The 20432-nt window shown below is 34.5% G+C and overlaps 1 protein-coding gene across 8 annotated transcripts in view; it reads right to left on the reverse strand.

Annotated features, from left to right (window-relative positions):
- Positions 1 to 20432, reverse strand: part of LOC138318158 (neurexin 1-like) — a 206814-nt gene that overhangs the window by 131285 nt on the left and 55097 nt on the right. For 6 of the 8 annotated variants that reach the window (XM_069260301.1, XM_069260297.1, XM_069260302.1 and 3 more), the window contains exon 3: positions 12647 to 14076. In XM_069260301.1, the coding sequence (XP_069116402.1) occupies positions 12647 to 13382 (736 nt within the window). In that variant the 5' untranslated portion in view covers positions 13383 to 14076. Of the gene's footprint in view, positions 1 to 12646; positions 14077 to 18792; positions 18924 to 19023; positions 19127 to 20432 lie in introns of those variants that run through there. The other 2 variants (XM_069260298.1, XM_069260299.1) reach the window with 2 other exon arrangements.

A 20432-nucleotide genomic window follows, 5' to 3' on the forward strand; every position in this document is an offset into this window, starting at 1 on the left:
GGAGACTACTAGAAAATAAATTCTACAAACATCCATACATATCAAACACCTCATTAGAAAATTATGGCTTTAATCTCTTGTGTATATAGCCAAAACGGCGAAATTCCCATAAAATCCAATATTTTGTCAACTAGGTATCTTTGAGTGACAATAGCTCAAAAACGAGCACACGGACATATGTTTTTTCTTCCATTTTCTTTTATGACATGAACTCCTATTTCCAAAAATCTATATGAGAAAAAAAGTTTAATACAAGAAAATTTTGACTTCTCAGAGGAGTACATCCTTAATACAAAATGAAATCCAAATATACAAAATCATGCAATCTAATATATTTTTCAAAACTAAACCGGACGTCATGGGTAACGAAGTAATTTGTTGGCTGTACCTTGGGATTTGTTATAAATAATGTAGGTATACTGTACATACTTACATCATCTTTTTATTGTTTCAGTCAGTGTAAACTATAACTTGATATTTAGCTCTACAGTGTCATACTAAACGCTTAGTCCTTGAGACACCATTAGCGACATAATCACATTTCCATAGTAGATATTAACTCAGAGCTATGAAATATAACACTATCTATTTGATTACATATTATATCCGTTAATATAAAGTTTTAATCTTTCCTTTCTGAGAAAGAATCTTAACATGGAATTTAAAACTAATCAAGTGTCCATTATTTCTGATCTTGTTACAGTTCGATTATAGTACTCTAGTATTAAAGAGTCAAGTTAAGTTTGTGGCTGTTTGATGTAATTCCTACAGAAACCTAGAAAGTCTGACAGATGGGATTGGGGCGGATATTGATGATAGATATTAAGATGATGAAACACTTAATTATTCATGCTCTTTACTCTATAAGTCATTGTTTTAACACATGCTACACCAGTCTTACCTAACATTGGTATCTTTAAGCATTTCAGTGTAGCCTTGACCTTGTCATACATAATCCCTCGTGTTCAATACATAACGTTACGGGGTTGTGTAATTACCCAGGTAGGATTCATTAATAATCACTTCGGCCAAGTTTACCTCTGATGAAACATATTTCTGGCAATGTAAGTTGGATCAAAGTAAACATGTGTCCATCAAATAGATCAAAACTTCTAAGAGAAACGTCAAAGTTTTTTGCAATCAAACTGGCAGCATCATGCAATTTAAGAAAGCAAAATATCACTAATTTGATTATTATGCCTGATATATAACTTATTTATTTTTTTCTTAATATTTACTACAATCTTTTTAAACATCATTTTTATAGAAATGGCTTTGATGTCAGTCCAATCAATCTGTAGAGGGAATCTATAGATGTCAGACGAGGAATTCGAGTCAACGTTACGGAGGTTATATTGGTGTGACTTGGCAGCGCACAAGAACAAAACAAGATTCCTCACACTCCATCAAACAGATACCACCTATATAAGGCAATACATATTCCTAATTTGATGGCCTGAGACTTATTATGCATGGTTACCATAGAAACTGGAACTGTACAAACTCGAGTAATAGCTTCTTGTTGACATGAACGATTTCACCCATTTTCACCTCGGAAAGCCAATATCTGTTATTGGTTACGATATACCATTCAGACAGTAAATTTGCCTATTTTTATTAATCCTACAAAGCCCAGTGCTATATATTGACAGCCACATGTTTGGATATTAGCATGTTTCTGAGACCAAAAGCCCTGAACAATTATATACCATATACATGTGTGCACCTAATCAAGATCCAAATACATGAACACTGTACAACTAAAAGCATGTGTGTCTTTACAAGTCAAAGAATAATAATAAATTGCAAATATAAATTCTTTAACAAGGTTTTACACAATTTGAAACAGAATATCAAGAACCATCATTCTGGGTAACTAAAAAGTAAGTAGCCCCTTGATAAATGGGCTCAAAGACACGTACATCAAACCTAAGGATCTGATCAGTCACCTAATAGCTTAAAAGGACTTGATCCCATATGCAGAATTCCCAAGACATTTAGAAACAGAAATAAGACATGAACACACACCTCAAAGTATATTGAAGACTGACTACACAAGACACTTCAAACGTTCATTGGTCTAAATAGAAAGGAATTTGTTAGGGCAAAACTGACTGCAAGTGTCCAGAGACCAGACTGACCAGTGACACCTCCCAAAAACCAAGGTGATAGGGCCAGACTGACCTGTGACATTTCTATGGTACCAAAATTACAACTTCATTGACAGACCTTTTCTGATTACTTCACATACTTAATGATAATTCAATAGAATCTATAGAGCTATACAGCAGGGATTACTGTCTGCACTGCACAATGGTCAACCTATAGGCTTCACAAAGACAGAGAGCATTATAGGAAAAGGTTGATGCACCGCTGATTGAGGTTTTGGATAGCCATGAATAAGGGAAGCAGGGATGTTGACCTGTGAGTCAGGTTCTGTCAATACCAGGAACAGTGGAACGTCTGCACCCAGACTGATTGATGGCCGGCCAAGTCAGTCATCTCTGGTGGCTCTCTATGGCCATCGATAGTCCACAACTCAGCTTCCTTGTCCTAAATAGTCTAATTATATTTTTGTATTCTGTACTAGGTGTGTTGTCAGTAGTCAATGTGATAATACGTCTCCGGATTAGTAACTCAAACCTGTTGTCATGGAAACTTACATCATCAACCCATCACACCTGTACAGGTAAAATATCAGGTATCCTTTATATGCATGTATTATCACCTAAAATATATTACCTGTGTCTCATCCGTAGTACCGTTAATAACTCATCATGAACTACCCATACTTAGTACTGCTAATTAAAAATTTACACCTGCCCTTCCCGACGCAGGTACACCTCCTACCCACAGTTCTACAGTTTACCTGTCAACTGTAGCAAATCTCAGAATTATTACCAGCAAATTAGTATTCCAGTGTGGGTATCAGCTTTTAATGCCATAGTCTGATGGGAATTATGATTCATTAGTTTTACCTATATCATTATATAACTAGGTCTAAGTCCTTCAGGTAACATCTGTGGCTCAGCCTCCGCAACTTTGTCTGTCAGTAACAATAACATTAAAATAATAATAAGATGATCAGATAATAATGTTCTCCGCCGTTTCACTGATCAAATTGCAGTTATTAATAAATCATATTTTGCTACTGCAGAACCTTGTAAATAAATAAATGAGTAATATTATAATATTATTAGTAATATAAATTCTTTGGTGAACTAACCATACTCCATCTTCATATATAGGCCATATTGATGGTATACACATCATATAGACATCAAACAGACACAAGTTCATACACCTCGTCAAAGTTTCCATCAATAATTTAATTGAATAATTGATTTAAAACTTCAGTGAGGAAAATTCCTTTTATCTTTATTATTGAATTTATCAGATCAGTTTACTTTCATCTCAAAGTTAACCAACATTTTTCTCTCTAAATATCATTTCACTATACCAGAAATATTTAGTTATACAAGAGAAATTTCCATGTAGTCATGCCAAGTCCTCTTTAAAACTTTTTACAAATTCATTATTTCTTCATACATATTCATAATTATTAAGCCATGGTAACAGAAATCTTGGCTGGAGCCAGCGTGTAGGGAGAGTATACCTGTTATAGGTTTAAATCCCCGCCCAGCACATCAAAGTGTCTCTAGAATGTGTCTAAATCCATCAATTATTTATAGCCTTGCCTGAAAATTCTCTTCCCAATGCTATTGAATAAGTAAACTATTTTTACAAATCATGAAAATAACTAATGCCACAATCAATCAGAAAGTACTCATTGCTGGGGTCTTTCATATGGAATATGCAAACCAATGCGCAGTCAATAATTACTTCCTGTCGTGATGAAATACTTGTTTTATAATAGACAAGGACAAACTTTGTCAAATTTAAATGTATAAAGAAATAACACAATCAATATTGTCAGTATAGGGATGGACCTTTCAAATGGAATATAAAATACATATGTATATTACCAAACTGTTTACCACACCAACATAACATCCTTACATCTGGCAGCCATTCAGGGCAATGGCAGCCCATTAAAGCATCTATGACATGCACTCTTTTTGACATACAGTCACTACAACATGCTTAACCAAGGACATTTAACAAGAGCCCCTAAATTAAAACATTCAATTCCTTTGACATGCAGCCCGACCCTATAACATGCAGCTCCATGCAATGATGTCCATGCACCCTCTACAAAAGGCAGTCATTTAAATGGCATGCAGCCTTTTTGACATGCAGTCTGAATTTGCAACTTTTACAACATGCAACCGATATGACAAATTGACCCATGTAATATGGCATATAGCCCTATACAATGACATACAGCCTCTTTGTCAGGCAACCCTTCCAAACACACAACCTCATTGCCATGTAGCCCCTACATACAGTCCCTTTGATTTGATATGCAACCACCCACTCCAACATGCAACCCCTCCAACATACAGACCCTTTGCCATACAAACACTCCAACATACAGCCCCTTTGACATGTAGTCCCTAATACATGCAGCCCAATTGTTATATAGCCCTACAACATATATCCCCTTTGTCATATGTTACCCATCCAACTCTAGCCCCTTTGTCATTACGCCCCTATAAGATCCAGTCCTTTTGAAATGTAACCCCTACAACATGCGGTCCAATGGTGAATGTCTTCCCTATAACTATTGGGCTGGCCTGACATTGTCAGTAGTCCTGGTATTCAGCAGTGTACATTACAGGATTTACTGCAGATTACACTACCGGAGCCAGCAGATCGATACTATAAAGATTTAGAATCTGGCTATACAGTCATGTATCATATCCTACCCATGGGATTACAACCTGTCCACCCAAAAACTACATCCCAGAATCTCATAATCTGATATTTTCTTTCCAAGATTGATGTGATTGATGTTACATCAAGCAATCACGAGAAATAGACCAGTTTATCAGAATCCCAGTTATGGTCTGTAGTACATATGATCGCCTGTTGCCATGGAAACCCTTTCAATAATGCCAATCTCTGGGATTATATGGTCCAAGTATACCTAATTCTTTGATTACTTGAACTCATAACTTTGTAGGAGTAAACACTTCACTGTCAATGACCTAGCAAAAGTAGGTAGTATATTTCCAAAATATTATCAAAGAATTGAATATATATATATATTAAATATTCCACAATTTTTCTTTCGGGGCTGTTTTTTTGTATAAAAAATGTTTGTATACTACAATTATGTTAAAAGGGTAACATACTTATTCTTTTCTTGGAATTTTTGACATACTTCTCTCTGATGAACATGCAAGCTCTCGTCTGAGGTTAACAAACTTTCAGCTCAGGTGAGGAGGACACCACAGATGTAATACAAAATGGTGTGTTCATTTTTGATATTGGTAAAAGCAAATCATATTTCGTTTCAATATCAAATGAAATTACATTCAAAATTTGAGAGAAACATCAATAATTTGAGTTTCTGAAGATCTTGTATCCCGCCACGATTATCAGTGATACAGGTAACATGCCCAGGTGGGAATCATTATAGCTATCCATTCAAATATCAAACCTATCATTACATTTGTTATCAGATTGTTACAATGACACAATTAGGAATAACAATGTTATATAGGTATCATATGTTCACCAATCCAATCAGTAAATTGACATTTTCGCAATGAAATGTACACGATATTAATAATTGCGTATAGTTATTCAGTGGTTGTATACTGGTAGGAATCCTTGAGGAGATACCAATCATCCATGTGTACATGGCACTCAGCTGCAGGTACACCATTATCTAATTATCACTGAAACTCCATAAATAGTATCCAGGACTGTACCGTATTTTCCGGACAATAAGTCGCACCTGTGTACAAGCCGCAGAGGCCTTTTTTACGATTTTTTCAGGTTTTGTACACACATAAGACGCACCGTTACATAAGCCGCAACTGGGTAAGAATTTTTTATCATGAATTGCCATTGAAAATAAGAGACTTGAAGAAAGCATAGTTAAACCTGCCTTAGCTAACACCTCTGTATAAAGACCACCTGCTTAATGAGACCACTTTGTCGGGGTCCTAATTGGTCAATTTTAACATGATTTGGCCTGTGTGTAAAGATCACTTGGCTATGAAGACCATTTTTCTTGGTCCTTTAGATGGCCTTTAAACCTTCTTAACGACCAACTCTGTATAAAGACCACCTGCTTAATAAGACCACATTTGCAGGGTCCCAAAGTGGTCAATTTCAACACAATTTGACCTGTGTATAATGACCATTTGGCTATAAAGACATTTTTCTTCATCCCTTGGGTGGTCTTTATAGACAGGTTTGACTGCAATATAAAGCAAAAGGTCCACTAGACCTGTTACATTATTCCAATAGTCCAATACTTTTGCCAGTTTAAGTAACTTAATGGTTTCTTGTAAGTTTTATATCTAACTTAACATGAGCTAAAACTCATTTAAAACATGGTGATGCAAAAAAGCAATTTAAGTAGCTTAATATTTAATATTGGATTCCTAAAAAGCTATGAAGATAAATTACGACTAGTTTGGGTATATTTAGATAAAATGCTACTGACATGCTTCCTAATGCTGAAGTAACAGTGATCTCTTTTCATATTGAAAACAATTATAATACATCAAAGAGAGCCCTCAGTATATTAATTCCCCTATTATCACATCAAAACTTGTTTAAATAATAAATATCTTATTGATTTTTTGTAGATTATGAGAAACTTTCATGCGTGTGTTTCTGGTAAAGTACAAGCTATTTACAAAGAGTTTTTGTATTGATTGCCTACACAATATAATTTATTGATGCAATTAAAACTGCTTGCTTATTTGGTTCTTAGTCCCCTGATGACTGTAATTCCATTTTAATTAGATATAAATCTATCTAATGCAAATATAACTACAGCCTAATTCAATAGACATTTCCTATCAATCAGCCAGTCTTTGATTCAACATATTGGAGACAAAAGGTACAATGGGCTAGTTTGGCTGACTTCATTCCCAGCACAATTACTACATATAAGCGGTCCATAAGGCCTGTATGGTTTGCCATATATTACTCAATGCACAACACACGTAGTTTAAGAAGCCCTGTAAAGATCCTCAGATATAGCATCTGATTTTGAGTAAACACATCCTTTTTTTATAAGAATCCATAGCTTGATTGTACAATTGTATTTTATTCTATATAATGCTCTTTGTTTCCTTTCATCTCATTTGGTTTCAATCCTCCTCCTGAAGTACAAAGGCTAAGAAATTTTATACAGATTTTTAAAAAGCTGTATGAATAGGTCATATGTGCCACATTAAAGCAAATGAAGAATTCTAAAAAGACAATAAATGGACAGATAATAAAGAGACAGGTAAGCATATCAGATTTCTATAACTCCAACATCTCTGTATTAGGGATTGAAGTTACGTTCCTTCTGTCGTGTTATATGACTAAGTGAAGCTAGTGCCTTTATATTAAGCTCCAAATCAATCGCTCAAGTGACTCAGACAACAGGATTGCCATTCAGTCAATACTATTTTATTGACAAGGTCAACAATAATATTGTAACAATTAGAACATGCAATACTTCATGGTCAATATCTGTGTAACCTACTATTTCTTACTGAATTATGTCGAACATTATATAAGTTCCTTCCACTGAACACATAGTGGAGTAGCTAGATGGTCTGATTGGTACAACTGTATCCTGTTTGTAAAACCTTTTTTTTCCCGATAAATTCAAATAATGATCAAGTTTTCCATTAATCAGGAAACATCCTAGTTCTATGTTTATTTAACATAGCTGTTGCTTCCTTTCTACTTTAATTTTTACTATCCACTATGGCCAGTGTAGGAGGAAATTAGATAGTGTATCTTCATCTCATTAAACAGCACCATTTAATTTAATGCAAAGTGTTAAGCTACACAGATGTGATTTAACTGTGGAACTGCTGATTTAGCTTGTTTAACTGTTCGTACTAGTTTAAACCACACAATTCTAACGAATCGGAAGACTCAAGGGAAATATATTACTGAGTCATCTCCCTTGAGTCAATGCAGGTTTAGATGGAGAATGAAGAGATTGGGAAGAGCTAGAGAGAATTTTACAGGAAAGAGAGAGATAATTAAGGGGAAGAAACAAGACAAAAAGGGGAGGAGTCTTAAAGGAGGATCAGGAGAAGAAAAGGATGAGGGGCAAGCATTTAAAGGTTAGGAAAAGAGGAACTTTGATGATGAGAATGATAGAAAAGTATACAATATTAATGCATTTCTAGAGGAACAGAAAATTGGTGAAGGAAAAGGAAAAAGGAAAGTAGGGCAAAATAGAAAGAGAATGAGGTTAAAGAAGAATAAAAGAGGAAGGGAAATTAAAAAAGATGGAGGGAAGAAAAGTAAGAGATTAGAAAGGTAAATGACAGGTAGAGGAGGAGGTTAAGGAGGAAGTTATAACAGGACATAAAGGGAAGACAGAGGATGAGAAGGAGAAAGAGGATGAAGTTAAAACAGGATATAAAAGGAAGACAGAGAATGAGGAGAAAAAGGATAAAGTTAGAACAGGACATAAAAGGAAGACAGAGGATGAGAAGGAGAAAGAGGATGAAGTTAGAACAGGACATAAAAGGAAGACAGAGGATGAGAAGGAGAAAGAGGATGAAGTTAGAACAGGACATAAAAGGAAGACAGAGGATGTGAAGGAGAAAGAGGATGAAGTTAGAACAGGACATAAAGAGAAGACAGAGGATGAGAAGGAGAAAGAGGATGAAGTTAGAACAGGACATAAAGAGAAGACAGAGGATGAGAGAGAAAGAGGATGAAGTTAGAACAGGACATAAAGAGAAGACAGAGGATGAGGAGAAAAAGGATGAAGTTAAAACAGGACATAAAAGGAAGACAGAGGATGAGGAGAAAGAGGATGAAGTTAGAACAGGACATAAAAGGAAGACAGAGGATGAGGAGAAAGAGGATGAAGTTAGAACAGGACATAAAGGGAAGACAGAGGATGAGAAGGAGAAAAAGGATGAAGTTAGAACAGGACATAAAAGGAAGACAGAGGATGAGGTGAAAGAGGATGAAGTTAGAACAGGACATAAAAGGAAGACAGAGGATGAAGAAAAAAAGGATGAAGTTAGAACAGGACATAAAGGGAAGACAGAGGATGAGGAGAAAAAGGATGAAGTTAGAACAGGACATAAAAGGAAGACAGAGGATGAGAAGGAGAAAGAGGATGGAGTTTGAACAGGACATAAAAGGAAGACAGAGGATGAGAAGGAGAAAGAGGATGAAGTTAAAACAGGATATAAAAGGAAGACAGAGAATGAGGAGAAAAAGGATGAAGTTAGAACAGGACATAAAAGGAAGACAGAGGATGAGAAGGAGAAAGAGGATGAAGTTAGAACAGGACATAAAAGGAAGACAGAGGATGAAGGAGAAAGAGGATGAAGTTAGAACAGGACATAAAAGGAAGACAGAGGATGAGAAGGAGAAAGAGGATGAAGTTAGAACAGGACATAAAAGGAAGACAGAGGATGTGAAGGAGAAAGAGGATGAAGTTAGAACAGGACATAAAAGGAAGACAGAGGATGAGAAGGAGAAAGAGGATGAAGTTAGAACAGGACATAAAAGGAAGACAGAGGATGAGGAGAAAGAGGATGAAGTTAGAACAGGACATAAAAGGAAGACAGAGGATGAGAAGGAGAAAGAGGATGAAGTTAGAACAGGACATAAAAGGAAGACAGAGGATGAGAAGGAGAAAGAGGATGAAGTTAGAACAGGATGTAAAGTGAAAACATGATAAGAAGGAGAAAGCTGAGTACAAGGTACCAAGAGGAGGACATGTTTGTAGAAGAGGTCAGAGTAAGAGAGGACCAATAGAGGTTTGAGATAGTTTATCACTATTGACACCTCGCCTGTATATATCCCTACACATCATCAGTAACTTATTCCCCCTGGGTATACTACTACCCTCACATTTAATACCTTCCACTTTTACATGATTTACGAGGCTCTCCCCGAAATTTACACATTTCCCGGCTTTTCTACTCTCTTTAGAATTCTGTGACATTTTCACACAAATGTCACAGAAATGGAAAACCAGTGAAATCTTATCATTTTACCAATCATAGCTTTGTCTGATCCCAAAAATCACTCTGAAACGGTATAGGCTGTAAATTACACAATCTAGGATGTCAATACTGAAACATATCAACCACCATAATGTCAATACTGAAACATATCAACCACCATAATATTATATTTACTGGAACATAAAAGGAGTATGTTTTTCACCTATCAGATCACAAGATCAAGGTACCCATGGGTGAGCCACCCATAGGTAAAGGACAGGCATTTTTTCTGGTAATTTCACTCTCATTCTTCTAAAAAAAACCTGGAATATTGTTGAAATATCTAAAATATTATCTAACCCCAACAATTGAAACATTTGTAGTAACATTTCCTTGCCTAATCTAACAATTATTCCCAAATCAACATCAAATGATATTTTGTATTTATCTAATGATCCGTATCAAATTTGAACAAGCCGTGTATGCTATGTGTGTCTGTTAAGAAACAGAGATCACTTGCTCTTTTGTAGCACCTGGTTCACTTCGCACTTTGTACTTTTTACTCTTCTTTTTAGAAAAATATTAAACTTATTTGCCCTCATTTAATCCAATCAGTTTAGATTATGACTTTAGAATTATGTCAGTAGTTGTTGTCTTGTTTTGTCATTTTTCTTTGGATTTCTTGTTATAACTTAATTTGTTTCATCATAAATTAACAGAGAGAAAAATAATAAATTAGTAGTTGTAATGTTAACATGTTTAATAGGAAAAAGATAATGCATTATTTGTTTTATATTTTCCTAACTCAAATTCACTATATTATCAATGGAGTATCGAAATTCTACAACTCAGAATAATGAATATAGGTGTGTGATATATATATATGTGTATATAAAACTATCACGTATGTGTGAAGATTTTAATATAATACCTAGTTTTATAATATGATTTTAGCAGATACACGCTTTTTCCATTATACAGCAGTAGAACCGAGCCTTAGATCAATGGATCGATACCAGTATTGATTCCAGAACAGGAAAACCAGGAAACAAAATATCCTTCACCAAACTTCATAAAACCTTCATATAACTTGCTCTCATAGAAGAGTTTTAATTACAATTAGTATCAAAAGAGGTACATCACATTTAATAACTTCATCCTCAGGGGAATTTCCATTTAGCTTGATAATTAAAACAAAGGTTTGCCGGGTCAAAGGTCACACTGCGGGTTTGATCCCCGACGGAGACGTAGTATAGCACATGACGAACTTTCATGTTACATGTTATAGATCTAGCCTTCACACGGCCGCGTTCTCCAGAGTCAACTAAAGCAAAAGATATTCTCTACAACTTATAGTGACATCAATTCTGAGAAAATTTTATGGAAATAAAAATGGAGAATTTTTGTTAGTCATGCAAGTAAAATCAATAGATATGTATAACCTGGGAAATGATATTAGACACACCATTTGTTATAGGCACTAACTACACTTACCTATACCTAACATGATGGAAGATGTTCAAAATTCTAACCAGCTCAAGTTCATTTCAGGAAAAAAGTACACACCGCGTGATGTACATCACATTTAGAATCACTATAGACCATCTATAGCAGGGATTCTGTCAAACGAAATGCTCTCTCCGACTCACATGATGAATTGAGAATCCATTTATGAAAGCCATCAGGATCGAACTTTGGCTTTTTTACAGCAAAGTATGGTTTGTTTTAAAAACACTATATACTTTAGTCTGAATATCCCACCAGACATTTTTTCTGATAGCAAAGATATATCTTAATATAAATGTATAAACCAAATTTTCCAAGAGATAAGGTTATTTACAATGAAGATCTATTTTACATCTAGGTTTTTTTTCTGTTTGTTTTTTTGGCTTGTTGAAATTTGTTTTATATTCTTTTGTAATCTAACAAAATCAATTAATTAATCATAAAAAGTCAAAATCTATATTGACAAAATACAGGTGTTTTTTTTAAACTTTAAAAAAGGGAAGAAGCTTAAATATAAGACGTACATCAACGAAAACAAATCCATGAATAAATACATATTTACTGAAAAGGTTAAAATGATAATCGATTTGGAAGAACAAATACAAATCTAAAGGAAAATTCACAGAGAGTTCAGTCTTTGAAAAGCCAATACACACTCTTTGAAGATACATGCATATATCTACATTATTGTTTAGATATCAGAAATCATTCCTTAACTTGATCTATAAAGCAGACACTATATTTTTCCAGGAGTTCATATAGACTTTTAATTCTTTTATATTAAACCAGTATAAATCATTAAAATCAATTGTCAGCAATCTACCACAATACAAGACCTTCGCTTTGTCAAAGTCACATTTTATAACACCAAGAATGACAGGAAACAGAATAAATACAGGATGTAATGAAAGTTTTGAAAAAGAAAAAATCCTCTGAAAAATTCTATATAAATTCACAAACTTCAGATTTGATTAGATTTGGAAATAATGAAAATATAATGAAAGAGAAAAAAAGAAGTATGTTTAATGCTAAAGGTAAATGTCACAAAATGCCATAAGAAGAGGACTTACTTTGGTCACAGAACTCGCCCTCGAAGTCTGTGTAGGAACAGTTACAAGACACTCCCTGGTCATGGGTCACACAAATCCCTCCGTGCTGGCAGGGGTCACTCACCACACACTGGTCATTCTCCGACACGATTCCGCGATAATCCAACAATTCGGGCCGAATCAGCGGTCCACCACAGTTACTATAGAGAATATTACGGATTGACCCTGTAAACCTTGGCTCCAGGTAAATCGCAGGTAATGTCAACGATGCTGTATTGTCTTCGTACTCGTTAGATATACCTCCAACAAACACAGGACTATTTGTAGCATAATTTCCAAAATCAAGATCTGTGCTGTGGTATGTACGTGTGTATGTATGAGAGTCGACGATTAATGTGATATTTTTACGATTTCTTTTGATGGTAACTCTGTGCCATCGGTTGTCATTAAGACGTTGTCCAACATTTAGCCTCATTGGAGCACTTCCAAGGTTAAACCTCAGATGTAATGAGCCAGTTAGGAGTTTTAATTCAAAATAATCGGAACGACCTCCGTCATCCATATACAAGATTAACACACTCATGTCCTTGGTTTTAAACTCCAATTGGATAGATCCATTTTGGCATGGGTTCCACTTCTGATATTTGGCAAATGAATCTGTTGGACTATTCAAATCAAATGATGAAACTAAAGATAAATAAAATATATAGCAAACACCAAAAAGATTGATGTCCGCTGAAAACCTGTGCATCTTCATGATGGTGCGAGTGGAAGAGTTGTGATGAAGAAGCTCGGGCTAGGCGCTAGCTTCACAACAATGGAACAGGAATCAATATGGTACTCTGTATCAATTCCTCACACATGTTGAGTCGGAGATAACTACAGTACAGCCTAAAACAGTGTGCTGTGTAGTTTTTATATATATCCGTCACCAAGCCTACGGTTACAGCACATTACCTGTGTCTGAGACGGTATACATGTTTACTCAGATGATCGGAGATAATCAACAAACAACGTCTACAAGGAATGGTAGTTATCCCCACATTATGTCACAGCGAGGGTCTATTATAATATCCAATATTTCCACTGGTCAACTGAAGGCTGGTGTTAAGTAGATCCCTGTGAGAGCTTCGGTTGGTGGCAACTGACCGCTACATAAGTAATCCAGGGTTTGTCGTAGTGGCAGACAGAGAGCTGCTCCTCCAAGCACTGTCACACACTGGCTGAATGTCAGATCAGGCTTGGTGCCGTGTAGCACTGCCATGCAAGGAGAGGCCTATAGGAGTTTATTTGAGTGGAGCAGCAGCACCTACAACGGTTCTATTGATCAGGGCTCTCCTTGTCATCTCACTCCCTGGGCTGTCCCTGTGGCACAAACAAACCAAGTGTGGGCTAGAGTCACCTCCCTGGTACCTTAGCACCTAGTCCAGTCAGACTTATCAACTGGTCATCTGCAACATATAACAACATGACATCATTAGTATATACACATTATAGCATGATATCATTAGTCTGTCTACAAATAATAACATGATGTCATTAGTCTATCTACACATTATAGCATGACATCATTAGTCTGTCTACACATTATAGCATGACATCATTAGTCTGTCTACAAATAATAACATGATATCATTAGTCTATCTACAAATTAAAACATGACATCATTAGTATATACACATTATAGCATGATATCATTAGTCTGTCTACAAATAATAACATGATGTCATTAGTCTATCTACACATTATAGCATGACATCATTAGTCTGTCTACAAATAATAACATGACATCATTAGTCTATCTACACATTATAGCATGACATCATTAGTCTATCTACACATTATAACATGTTATCATTAGTCTATCTACACATTATAACATGTTATCATTAGTCTATCTACACATTATAACATGTTATCATTAGTCTATCTACACATTATAGCATGACATCATTAGTCTGTCTACAAATAATAACATGATATCATTAGTCTATCTACACATTATAAAATGTTATCATTAGTCTATCTACACATTATAGCATGACATCATTAGTCTGTCTACAAATAATAACATGATATCATTAGTCTATCTACACATTATAGCATGACATCATTAGTCTGTCTACAAATAATAACATGATATCATTAGTCTATCTACACATTATAACATGACATCATTAGTCTGTCTACAAATAATAACATGACATCATTAGTCTATCTACACATTATAGCATGACATCATTAGTCTGTCTACACATTATAACATGACATCATTAGTCTGTCTACACATTATAACATGACATCATTAGTCTGTCTACACATTATAACATGTTATCATTAGTCTATCTACACATTATAAAATGTTATCATTAGTCTATCTACACATTATAGCATGACATCATTAGTCTGTCTACAAATAACAACATGACATCATTAGTCTGTCTACACATTATAACATGACATCATTAGTCTGTCTACAAATAATAACATGATATCATTAGTCTGTCTACAAAATAATAACATGACATCATTAGTCTGTCTACACATTATAACATGTTATCATTAGTCTATCTACACATTATAGCATGACATCATTAGTCTGTCTACACATTATAACATGACATCATTAGTCTGTCTACAAATAATAACATGATATCATTAGTCTATCTACACATTATAGCATGACATCATTAGTCTGTCTACACATTATAACATGACATCATTAGTCTATCTACACATTATAGCATGACATCATTAGTCTATCTACACATTATAACATGACATCATTAGTCTGTCTACACATTATAACATGTTATCATTAGTCTATCTACACATTATAACATGACATCATTAGTCTGTCTACACATTATAACATGTTATCATTAGTCTATCTACACATTATAACATGACATCATTAGTCTGTCTACACATTATAACATGACATCATTAGTCTGTCTACACATTATAACATGACATCATTAGTCTGTCTACACATTATAACATGTTATCATTAGTCTATCTACACATTATAACATGACATCATTAGTCTGTCTACACATTATAACATGACATCATTAGTCTGTCTACACATTATAACATGACATCATTAGTCTGTCTACACATTATAACATGTTATCATTAGTCTATCTACACATTATAGCATGACATCATTAGTCTGTCTACACATTATAACATGACATCATTAGTCTATCTACACATTATAACATGATATCATTAGTCTGTCTACACATTATAACATGACATCATTAGTCTATCTACACATTATAGCATGACATCATTAGTCTGTCTACACATTATAACATGACATCATTAGTCTGTCTACACATTATAACATGACATCATTAGTCTGTCTACACATTATAACATGACATCATTAGTCTGTCTACACATTATAACATGATATCATTAGTCTGTCTACAAATAATAACATGATATCATTAGTCTGTCTACAAATAATAACATGACATCATTAGTCTGTCTACACATTATAACATGTTATCATTAGTCTATCTACACATTATAACATGACATCATTAGTCTGTCTACACATTATAACATGACATCATTAGTCTATCTACACATTATAACATGACATCATTAGTCTGTCTACACATTATAGCATGACATCATTAGTCTGTCTACAAATTATAACATGTTATCATTAGTCTATCTACACATTATAACATGACATCATTAGTCTGTCTACACATTATAACATGATATCATTAGTCTGTCTACAAATAATAACATGATATCATTAGTCTGTCTACAAATAATAACATGACATCATTAGTCTGTCTACACATTATAACATGACATCATTAGTCTGTCTACACATTATAACATGACATCATTAGTCTATTTACACATTATAACATGACATCATTAGTCTGTCTACACATTATAACATGACATCATTAGTCTATCTACACATTATAGCATGACATCATTAGTCTGTCTACAAATTATAACATGTTATCATTAGTCTATATACACATTATAGCATGATATCATTAGTCTGTCTACAAATAATAACATGATGTCATTAGTCTATCTACACATTATAGCATGACATCATTAGTCTGTCTACAAATAATAACATGATATCATTAGTCTATCTACAAATTATAGCATGACATCATTAGTCTGTCTACAAATAATAACATGATATCATTAGTCTATCTACAAATTAAAACATGAATTCATTACATATCCGAATTATCACATGATATTTTAGTCTATCTACATGACATCATTAGTATATACACATTATAACATGACATCATATCCCATCCACAAATGATAACATGATGTCATTAGTCTATCTACACATTATAGCATGACATCATTAGTCTGTCTACAAATTATAACATGATATCATTAGTCTATCCACAAATCATAACATGAATTCATTACATATCCAAATTATCACATGATATTTTAGTCTATCTACATGACATCATTAGTATATACACATTATAACATGACATCATATCCCATCCACAAATGATAACATGATGTCATCAGTCTATCTATCTATAAATTGTAACATATCATTAGTCTATCTACAAATCAAAACATGATATCATTTGTCCATCCACAAATTATAACATGAAATATTTGAACACTATTTGCTAATTTACAAAACATGGCGTGGTACACTAGTCCATCTAGAAATTGTAACAATATGATGCACAATAGTCTATCTACAAAATGCAACCTATTTTATATCTGGTTTGGACAGGGATATTGCATACTGTGTCATATTACTATATGGGTATATTTAGCATAGCCTCCCATGGTATGCAATGTGTGGTGAATTTGTTTGGGGAGACTGCTGTATATTTGTATTGTGTCAACTCCTTGTAATCGTGAAGCCTTTACTCATTGTATATTTTACTGAAGCAAACTACCTAAGATACTGTCTACTATAGTACATCCCCTCCGTCACATTATACTGACAACTGGCAAAACAGTTGGCTCACTTTCTCTACATACTGAACACTTCCTATCATTATAAAAGCATGTCTATCCATCTACACAACACATGTCTGCCTATTTACACAACACACATCTGTCCATCTACACAACACATGTCTGTCCATCTATACAACAAACGTCTGTCTGTCCATCTACACCACACATGTCTGTCTATCTACACAACACACGTCTGTCCATCAACACATCATACATCTGTCTATCTATACAACAAACGTCTGTCCATCTACACAACACATGTTTGTCCATCTATACAACACATGTCTGTCCATCTATACAACACATTTCTGTCCATCTACACAACACATGTCTGCCTATCTACACTACACATGTCTGTCTATCTACACAACACATGTCTGTCTATCTACACAACACATGTCTGTCTATCTACACAACACATGTCTGTCTATCTACACAACACATGTCTGTCCATCTACACAACACATGGCTGTCTATCTACACAACACATGTCTGTCCATCTACACAACACATGGCTGTCTATCTACACAACACATGTCTCTCTATCTACACAACACATGGCTGTCTATCTACACAACACATGACTGTCTATCTACACAACACATGGCTGTCTATCTACACAACACATGTCTGTCTATCTACACAACACACGTCTCCCTATCTACACAACACATGGCTGTCTATCTACACAACACATGTCTGTCTATCTACACAACACATGTCTCCCTATCTACACAACACATGTCTGTCTATCTACACAACACATGTCTGTCTATCTACACAACACATGTCTGTCTATCTACACAACACATGTCTGTCTATCTACACAACACATGTCTGTCTATCTACACAACACATGTCTGTCTATCTACACAACACATGTCTATCTATCTACACAACACATGTCTGTCCATCCTGTTTGGCATCCTACACAACACATATATCTTTATATTCAATACATGTCCCCCAACAAAACACATTCAATCTGATTTGGAAATCATAGAAATAACTATTAATTCTACATTACATGGCCTCCATCCCACACCCATACTAAAGTAAACTCTCCATAGATGTACCACATTGTCCTCCATGTTTCTAATCCCTATCCATATATACTGCAGCCTCAGTCTCCAGACTCAGTGTTTGTACACATGTAGCCCACAACCTACCTGTGTTGTTGGTCCACTGTACTCGTCCGTACACTAATTCTGTCTTTCGTTTTTACCTATAAAATCCCTCCCTGAACCAGACAGATGGAATTCCTGCCGTTAGTGGAATTCCCTGATGGTAACTACGTACAGGTATGAATGCTGAAGCCCACCCTATGATTCTGGAGGCTGATGGATCAATACTAGTCTATTGACAAGAATATCCAATAACTCTCAGCACCGTCAACGTACCACAAACACTGGTCTGCCTTGGTCTTTGTATTTCTTCATCCCAATATATACAGATGATTACTGCTTTATCAATTCTATCTCTCAGCTATCATGGACCAGATGTCTATAATACATACAAACAAAAACAATAAACTCTATCAGTTGATGATTTTTACCTGTTTTTACCTGTGTTGCGGACCAGTTATTGTCCCTAGTGTGTGAGTAATTATCTCTACTATCCCTGATGTTGCTGGCTTAATTTCATGATCAGAGGAAGTAGATTTTTTATCTTGATCTTAATCAAGATTGCTTGGAGCTATTGTTCACCTTTAAGAATAGGTTTTCAGTGTTAAAGACATTTAAACTTTCAAAACATCCGCATTAATTAGACACAGGCATAATTTTGCACCACAGAAACAAAATGATTTTTTTATGAAAGGAAAACAGCTGATCCCTTTAAAATTAATAGTTTTTAATAATTCAAGGCAATTCCTGACTTCCCTATTTCTAAAGGATGAATTTTAAATACCTAGGGAAAACATTATCTGAAAATAAAATCAAGTATTGAAGTTGCTGTTTTATTGTCAATAAACATGTTTAATTCAATAAAATAATATTCTTTAGCAAAGCAAAGAAATGTATTTAAAAATTAAATAGCTTTCTACGAAGGCAGCAAATATTTTCATTCCTTGTTTTATCTTTGTATAAAAGTATTAGATAATATTATCTAAGTATACAAATATCAATAATCTTGCCCTACTAAATTGTTCTATATTCTACCTCTTGACATACGACATCAATAAATAATTACTTTAACTTACTTGTGCTATCCCAGATAATAATTAATCTATAAGTAATTAATTATTCTAAACTTTGTCAATTGTGATGTTTTGCTTTTATTCATTAAAGAGAGTGAATTCATTATTAAATACTTGGAATAATGCAATGTAATTGTATGGGACACGGAGTCTGACTAGTAGATCTTTATAATTGTATCTCAGTGTGATAGTAATCAATCCACATCTGATAGAGGTTATAGCTAGGCTTTTGTAAGGATCAGAGCTTCAGTAATATTCACAAAACTTAATATAGGATTACATTATTAGAATGATTAGAGTTGGTACAGATGAGTGACTGCCTTCTTCTAGTCCTTCCGTCGGCAAAACCTGAGTATAGCATTACTTCATCCAACAAGGAACATGCATGGCTGCAAATTCTCAGTTTATAATTTCTTCTCCTGCGGTTTTTGCTATTAAGGTTTTCTGCATTGATTACATATAGAGATTTATGAGCCTCCACGACAAAGAGTTCGCTACAAGAAACAGGCTTTACGATCAATAACTATAATTTGTTTTAGAGGATTGAAAATCTAAAAAAAAAAATTGATGGAGTTCCACTTGATTCCAATGAACTCTAAATCTATCAGATGA

Source organism: Argopecten irradians, chromosome 3 (genome assembly GCF_041381155.1).
Source record: "Argopecten irradians isolate NY chromosome 3, Ai_NY, whole genome shotgun sequence".
In the NCBI taxonomy this organism is placed as follows: Eukaryota; Metazoa; Mollusca; class Bivalvia; order Pectinida; family Pectinidae; genus Argopecten; species Argopecten irradians.